Below are 9,021 nucleotides of genomic sequence, written 5' to 3' on the forward strand. Positions count from 1 at the left end.
GGAGTAACAGTTTGTCCCTGAGGAAAAATTAAGCTGGAGCTCAGTGAGAGAGGCACAGCAGCAGCACTAACCAGTGTTTGATTCGTCATACTCTTCTTTACTTGATAAGATGTTTTGTTTTAATATAATTTCGCCGATTTTACAATGTATTTTATTTAAATTTTTGGTGCTCTATTTGTAATGCTTGTTTCATTTTTGCTCCTCCACATAAGGTATCAAAAAAATGCATCATTTTGATATCAGTATAGACACTCAAGCATCTTATCACGTCGGAAACCACAGCTAAACGATACTCGGTCCTATCAAGTTGTGTAAGAGAAACAGAGAAAAATGATCAGAAGCCCAGTCTGTGGACAGAAATCAAAAAAATCAATCAGTTGATCAGAAATCAACTTTTCACGTCACAGAAAATGCAGTATTATAAGGCAAAAACAAACGCATGCATATTGCTCTGCATTTTGCTTGATCATTTGTGCAAATGTGGTACCTGCAATTGCTTCCAATCTTCAAATGGCAACTGTATGGAAATTAATGACCATAATAAGAGAACCAATGAATAAAATGGGCTTATTTGCATGGTTTGACACAAAAATGTATACGCTGTGTGAGAGTACGTGGACACATTGCTTGGCATGGCCCACCTTGGTGAGGTGTGCTTTATGGTGGTATTAAGTTGTATTATTCAGTGAGAGGGGGCCTCTTTGCTCCATGACGGGGGGGACCCAAAGTGAAGTTCCAGAAGGTATTGGGTTTTTATGATGTGTCACGCTTATTTATACGCATACGTAATTACTGCACTACTGCGGGGCATAATTACAGCACGGTGTGTGCAGTAGCGTATGTGTTTGTGTGCGCCCTGCATGTTCAGGTGGAAAAGTGAAGAGTGTGTTCGTGTTTGTCTCTCTAAGATTTAAGAGCGTGTAACTGTAACTGCGTGTTTTTTACTGTGAGCGTGTATCTGCATCGCAGCGTCATGTGTGTAGTAGCCCCAACCCTGGGAAGCTAAAAGGCCGGTGTTCCCCTGCTGACTCCTGTCTGACAGCAGTGGCAGAAGGCCTAGGTGAGGCTGTAAAAACCCAGCAAAATAAACCTTATGTCAGCAACAGCAAGAGCATGCCAGACATTACGCTCCGCACAGATGTTGTACTGTAAGACTGACTGAATGACTGTGTGTGTGTGTGTGTGGAGAGAAATGTGTGTCACTTGGATAAATGTCCATACCTGAGGCATCAAATCTGTCATGTGGGACTTAAAACTCATCAAAACTGTGAAAAACTTTTGATGAAGAGTGTGTGTAATTTAGCCAGTTTCCACTATCTAATCTAAACTTGATGTGTGAAACTCTGTTAATCTGTGTGTGTGTGTGTGTGGTGAGTGTATGAGAATCTGTGAGTGTCACAGCAACAGGGAGGTCCTTAAGCATAATGAGAAAGTCTCCCAGATGTCGTAAGTGTTTCTTTGTTCAGCACTAACAGCTGGTTTTCAGCCAAAAGACTGTATTTATGGAAGGAAAATGGAAGGAGAAGCAGGAAAAGCAGAAAGAGGAGGAGGAGGAGGAAGAGAAGGAGGGGGGAAAGAAAAGGGAGAGACTATTAGGCACAGTCTGAACTAAAAGTATGCCATAAAACCAGGTGCCTTGTTGTGCCTAAAACGATCGGTAAGCCAAGACATCTTAACTGCAGTTCATCTTAACGGCTCCAAAGCTTCACTAATTTTGCTATGAAAGGTCTCCAGTGAGGCTGTTGGTGCATTGACTCGAAGGGCATTTCAATAAAAAAAACAAACAAAAAAAGAAAACCTTCCCCAAAGGACCTGGTCTGATTGTTTGTGAGATTTCACTAAACATGGGTTTCCTGCTTGATCCAAGACTTTAGACACACGTCACAACTGTTCTTTTCTTTTTACAAGCTTTACAAACACTGAACTCTTTGTTGTCTCGCTCTGCGTGGGCCAAATGACAAAAATGAATGATGAATCCATCCACAGCAGATCAAAATTTCAAGCCATATGTGGTTTCTTGTTTGACAGTGCCATCTATGTGGACAGACAAGACAACAAACAGCAGCAGCTGCACAAGCAGTGAAGCTAAAAGCCTACTCGGAGTCACTCGTGTTGTCCTGTTTAATGCTGACAAGATCAATCTGCTCACATGTTAACTCATCAAACTCAAACTTCAAACCTTTGCTCTAAAATGTCAAACAGATTTCAGACAAAATGACAATGTTGAGTTTCATCATTGCTTATGGGAAACTATAAAAGACAAGTTTCCATTAAGAATAAATGTGCTAATTTAAAGGAAGTGAGGAAGATGAGTATAATCATTAGTTGCAGCTCTAGTTCTGTTCTGTTATTCTATCTGTTTTAGTTGCCAAAATATAACTAACACAATATAAAGAAATGAAGTGTGTGTATGTCAATGCACAAATGATTCCAGGGCATCTCTAAGGACCAGCTGTTGTGTTTCTCCCTCTCTACCTTCATCTCATCCGTCACAACATAATCATCAGTGGCTATTTTTATTAGTAGCAATTAATGTTGACTGGGGAGGGAGTAAAAGGGTTACAGGACTTTCAAAATCCTGAGCTCCTGCTGTGTTTCCACCTTGTCTTGAGTTTGTCCTTGAGTCTGTGTGAAGTATGACTGTTCAGTCCTCTCTGCGCTGTTTGGTACCAGCTGAAATGTAACATCCACACCCAAATCTCTCAGAGCGGAGAGCTCAGCGTTTCCCTGGAAGCGCTCGTTCTCTCCTTACTGTAACTTCTGAGCTGCTGGTGGCGCTCACCCAAAACCACGACTGAAAGTGGAATTCTGATGAATTTAGTGAAGTCATCCTCCCTGTTTCCTCATTCAGTCACTGCTACACAGCTCTTAGATATAAGCTATTAAAGGGAGAATTCAGATAAAAATTCATGCACCCGTGCACTATGATTGAAGTTGAGCTTCTTGCTCAGTAGAATAGATGTCATCTCGCTGGAACAGTTTAGTTTAAGAGTTTTCTGTAATCCTCCCTAAAGACTAAGAGCACATCGGCTTCGGTCCAAGAGACACAACTAACTGCCTTGCTAACTATCAGACTGTTTAGCCGGAGAATTGTTTAAATTCCACCCAATCAACACATTGTAATGTGAATCCACTCAGCGTGTGTGTCTCAGTGTGAATGTGTGTGTGTGTGAGTATGTGTGCGCACTTATGTCCAGACTTATTTAACATGTCGTCATTTTTTAAATGCACCTTAGAGATTTGTCATCTGATCGCAGCAAACCCACAGTTGTCATAAAGCCTCACCATTAACTCAACATAAAACTTTATTTAAGTTCTGCTTCATTTCTTTTGCATTGGCAATAAGTTTTGCTTGCTTGTTCTGTCAGTTAATACATTTCTTCTTTAAAAATTGCTTGCAATTATAAATATGATATATGATAAAATGTGTTTGTTTGGGTTTTTTTGTATTTTTCTGAAAATCTGGAAATAAAACATTTAACGTGGAGGGAAAATAAATGAAAAAGTGCTTGAAACTTAGCTCACACTGAGCTGCTTTATCTAACATTAATCTTTATCTAACCCGTCACTCATCAAAAATGGCAGCATATCAAAGATGTCCGCTAGTCCTCATGGTTTGTTTATTCATCAGAGTTACACCTTTCTTTCATACGGTGACCGTAATACCTTTGGCCTTCTTTCTGAAACGTTTCTGTCTTGATTGCTGAACATTTCTTTGTGTCTCTTTGTGTCCACTGCTCACCTTCACATTTGTGGGTGGTTTCACTCTGACGGTGGCCCGCAGGACATTTACACTCATAGGATCCCACCGTGTTGATGCAGTTACCTCCGGCACAGAGACCTGGCACTGCCTGGCACTCATCCACATCTGACAGAAGGAAGGAAAGACACAGAAACTGGTGAGAAGAGGCAGATAAGAGCAAAGGATCTGGATTGGTTTAGGGGAGACAGACATCAAAACTACAAAAACGCACCAAGACAAACTTGAGGCAGTGTGGGTTCTATAAAATTCAGTTTGAACAGTTTGGTTCCTAGTATGTTTTAGATGATGTTTCTGGCACAGTTTAAGTCACTAAAACACTCTTCTTTGTTCTTCTGTTCAGCTTCTTTGCAAAAGAAGTGAAGTAAAAAATGAGTGGTAACTTGAAGCTGGCAGTGATGCCTATGACCACGTCCAGCAAGACCCGCTCATGCACTTATGTGAACAGGAAATGAGTTTTTAAATGTACGTTTTCCCAGCATTCAATGTGAGTCATTTTTACCAGTATTGAGGATCTGTCAGTGGGCGGGTTCCTGTAAGAAACTGTGCATACCCTGCAACTCACACACACACACACACACACACACAGACTGGGTTTATGTTCACCTAAGCGTCAATCACTAAGCAGGGTCCACACATTCTGAATGGGCAGCTCTTCTTTTCTTACGAAGGCTGGAACACACACACACACACTCACATATAAACAGCCTGTTTCTCATATTCTGCATACATACAGTCTCTGCTATTTTGTAAGAAAGGCAGAAAGTAATGTCTAGCATGGAGGATTTCTCTACGCCAAAGGCTGAGAGAGAAAAAAAGAAAGAAAGCAGCCGACATCCTGATGCGGAGCCTGGAGTTCAATCCTTACATTTGGATTCACGGTCAGGTGCACTTTGTGCCGCTGCCAGCAAGACATTGCTCTAGGCTCTCTGGTGATTAGATGTCTTTGGTGTGTGTATGTGAGGAAAAAAAGAGTTAGAGAGAGTGTGGAAAAGACCGAGCCAAAGATTCAGAGAGAGGGGGGGAAGCACAGACAGTCAGTGAAAAAAAGCAGTAAGAGAGGCGGTATGTGAGTCACAGAGAGATGAGTGGTCGTCTCGCACCGGCATACCTCTAACACATGAGCAGCCTGACAGCCACATCCAAAAGAAAGGAAGTTGTGGAGTTAAATACAAAACTAAATACACACTGATTCATGGTGGTTGAAAAAGTACCTTTTTCAGCCACCCTGGATCAGCAACTCATAAACATACACAGACAGTACATATAGCTGGATGCAATGCACTGTTACCATGTCTAATGGAAGACAGTGTTATATATCTACCATGTCTATCTGTCAGGCATATGTACATCAGTAATTGTTAGCACATACAGTACATTTTCCAAGCACTAGCTATTGTGCCTAGCTGCTTACTTTATGGCCTTATATGTGTCATATTTATCAACACAATACATAACTGGTATGAATGAATTTTGTGTGTGAAAATGTAAAATGAAACTCAATTTTTAAAGTTTGATCAAGTACTTTGAGAGTTGAAGAGCTCGTATGCAGTAAACTTAAGTGTCATTTTGTCCGTCTAAATTGATTTACATGGTTGTTCCAACATATAAATATATAAGGCCCAAAATAAGCATCCGGGAGCAGTTAATGAAAAGGTTAACGTGAATTTGGACAGGTCTTCACCTTCGCAATAACTAAAGCCATGAAAATGACTGCCTTACACAGTTATATGGTAATATAAGGACCCAAAATGATCTGCATAAACACAACTGGGCCACTCCACCCAATGCTGCACAAGTGGGCTTGATGTAGTGTAACTAGCAAATATGGACTGGCTGCAGACAAGAACAAATAACAGTGTGTCTGGATATGCATTACCGCCAGTTTTGTGCCAGATAGCTCAAGATACTAGCCTGATCAACAGACTGAATGCCATTTTGGCGTGCTTCATATTTGAATCAGTAGACAAATGACAGATGTGTAATTAAATGGTACATGCACATCATGTCAAAGTTTCTATTTTAAATTGTTATTGCTATGGTCCTCAGTCCCAAACTCCCTTTCATAAATTCATGAACTTAACGCCCTTAGTGCTGAAGCTGTTGAAGTGCGGACATGTGCAATGAGTGTCAGCACAAAAACACTTCAGAAGTCTCCATCTGCCATGACTACAGCTAGACATCAAACATCACAATCTGCTCCGGGTGGTGCTGGGCGTGTCCATGTGAGAGGAGCTGGATTTAGGCAACAAAGAACCTGACTGGACTCATATTACAAAAGGCCTGACCTCCACATGTGTCATATATTGATGCTGTCTTAATGCTTAGTCTGGTCAGGGCCATAGGTTATTAGAGTGGCATGCAGAGAGAGGCCGCTCTGTTCTGAGGGGGTTCTGCGACACCAGCAGCAGGAATGCTGATGAAATAGGGTCAGTCTTAGTTCATATTTCCTTGTATCTTACTTTTTTGGACCTTTTCTGGATTTAGCCAGAGCTGCTTCATTCCAGTGTATCTGCTAAAGAATGCTTAAATGTTATTTTTGTGAGTGAACACTCAGTATAAAATTAATCGTTTCAGTATCCTTGATTGGCACATAAATATTCTGCTATTATACTGTCATGATTCAGTGAGGAATGCACTGTGTGCGCAATAAGTGGTTTGAGCAACGTGAGGATGAGCTCACATTTTGACTTGTGGCAGCGAGGATCTTCTAATATTCACATACAAACTGACATATCAATAAATAGCACCTAAAGCTGTTTACAGTTCTCACAGACTACGTGAGGCTATGTAGATGCATATACATAACTTCTGGTAAGACCTAAATAGGAAAATACAATCCAGCATCTAGCCTACTGTGTACATGTAAACATCCTTGGTGTTGTTAACACTGGCTCAAGGATGTTGTGAGCAGGAACTGCAGCTGAGACGATGATGGATAAAGTTAGGGCCGCAGTGTTTATCGTGGTGATCGTGTGTGGCGAACGTATGTGAGTCCTCCTCTTTCATCACTGTTATAAAGACGTCATAAAGGAGCCATTTTTTCTATGTACATCAGTCCCACCTTGGCAGGCTCCAGTGCGGATGTTGGGGATGAAGCCTCGCCTGCAGGGGTGTGGCTGGGCAGGGCACTGCTCACAGGGGTGGCCCCACGCGCGACCAATGGTGGCGCAGCAGAGGGTTTTGGTGCACACAATTCCACTGAGCTGGCCCTGACACATCTGGTTGTTCACCTGGGTGAAACATGGCCCAGTCCTGTAGTCTGTGGAGGGAAAGAACCAAAAACCCTTAGTCAGTGATCGATTTAACATTTTTCTAACTAAACTACAAAACAGTGATCGATTTACTCAAATGGTGCACAATTAAATTAAATACATAAATAAATAATTTCAGGACATATCTCCTGTAATATCCACCAAACTAAGTCAATGATCTTTTCCTTACATTTTTTCACTATAACAACAAGGAATGGATGTGGAAACAAGCTGGCATAACAGAAGATGATTTCACAGACATGACTCATTGAAGCTGTAAACAAGTGTGATTGGTTCAAATGTTTAGTCTTTGGATCAACAATAAGCTTACAAACAAGAGTATTTACAAGCAGTAGGACTTAAAAAGAACATTCTGAAAGTTGGTAGCAACATCAGTTCTGGACACGTGAGTTCAGGAATTTTCCTATTAAACGCCGCTTCTGTTTCTTCCAGCAGCAGTCTAGCAATGGGACTGGAATGGCTGCTATGTATTTAGTCTCCGATAATAAGTTAGCCCATTGGACTGACATACTGAAACACATTCCTGTACTATAACTAGGAGTCAGACGTGGGCTGAACAGTGGTGGTTTCTGTTTCCATTGATATAGCAGGAAAACCAGTTAATGGCAGAGTGGTTGTCAATAACAACCAACCCATGACAAGCATTCACACTGAAAATGAATGTGACATTTTAACACATCTGTACGTCATCTTTGGCACAATACATCTTTGTGCAGCTTTGCAAAAACACGTACGCCGTCACAGAACATCTGTTACCAACAACGCAAAAGTAACGCAAACGTCTCACGGAACTCAGACCATTGTGTTAAAACTGCACATCCTTTCTTATGTGAAAGGGTGGAAACAACAGTGAAGGTGCATATAAGCAAATCTAGACAGCCATTCAAACATGTTACCAGAAAACATATTATGAGAACCAAACGTCTTCAGAGATCACTTTGCTTCTTGCTGTTTGCTAGTGAAACCATAGCATAAACTCACAATAACACAATGACTTCATGCTGAAACTATTTTAGCAGTACAATGTTCATCTTTTCAATCACATACCGCCTAATGATGGCTTCCCTTGCAGGAGAAACCCTTATTAAGTTCTCTGCAGTGGCGCCAAACTTAATATAGCCTTCATTAAAAAAGCTGATTGTTATATTGTCACAGTGCAGATGAAAGAGAAACTTCATGGCTGGCTAGCCAAGGCTTTGACAGGGAGATGTGGAGAGAGAGAGGGCGGCTTGCTCGGCTCTGAAGGACAGAGCGAGATGGAGAGACAGGAATCAGCCCTGGTGTCTGGTGAGAGTCCCTCTTTAGACTTATTGGTTCCTTGTGCTACATAAAAGGGGATCGCAGAGAATGGGGCAAAGAGTAGAAGACGCAGAAAGAGAAAAGAAAAAGAAAGAATAAAGTAGGTCAAAGGGAGCATGCAGAGTGCAGGTTGGGGCTCACGCCAGCTTCCCCTCTCATCCATCTGTCTTCATTTCTCTTTTCCCACTTCCAGGTCTTCCTGTATGTCTGTCTCCCACTCTGTCTGTCTGCTATTCGATTGTCCATCTTCATGTGGCATGGCTGGTACAATGGACTGGTGACCAAAACACCACATGCATTTACTCATATTCTACATACACACCTGTACACAAATGCACACAAAAGCAAAATACTTGTGTGAGCACTTAAAGAAGCAGGTCAGTACATGAGCGATTGACTAAAAGTAAACCAAAGAGCCAGTGTTCATGGCACTGAAGGGATGCGGCTGATTGATGTGGTTTCTTGTTTGGATTTGGGACTAGTTGATTAACAAATTAAACAAAAGGGAGTTTAAACTGAGAGCATAAAAAGGAGAAAAATAGGAGGGAAAACCAAAGGACAAATAATCAACATTGCTTCCAACCAGAAGTGTCCTCTCTCAGCAGAGACTGGACTCTCTCACACCAGACAGTTGTGGACAGCATCCAAGTTCAACAGTGTATGCATGTGTGCTAAAATATATATGTA

General features: G+C 41.5%; 1 protein-coding gene across 2 annotated transcripts in view; it reads right to left on the reverse strand.

Moving 5' to 3' along the window:
* fbn2b (fibrillin 2b) overlaps positions 1-9,021 on the reverse strand; it is a 59,147-nt gene that overhangs the window by 27,815 nt on the left and 22,311 nt on the right. For both annotated transcript variants that reach the window (XM_046391886.1, XM_046391885.1), the window contains exons 6-7: positions 6,825-7,022; positions 3,743-3,868 (exon numbers count right to left, since the gene is read on the reverse strand). In XM_046391886.1, the coding sequence (XP_046247842.1) occupies positions 3,743-3,868; positions 6,825-7,022 (324 nt within the window). The remainder of the gene's footprint in view (positions 1-3,742; positions 3,869-6,824; positions 7,023-9,021) is intronic.

The sequence above is a fragment of the Scatophagus argus genome, chromosome 6 (genome assembly GCF_020382885.2).
Source record: "Scatophagus argus isolate fScaArg1 chromosome 6, fScaArg1.pri, whole genome shotgun sequence".
Taxonomy (NCBI): domain Eukaryota; kingdom Metazoa; phylum Chordata; class Actinopteri; family Scatophagidae; genus Scatophagus; species Scatophagus argus.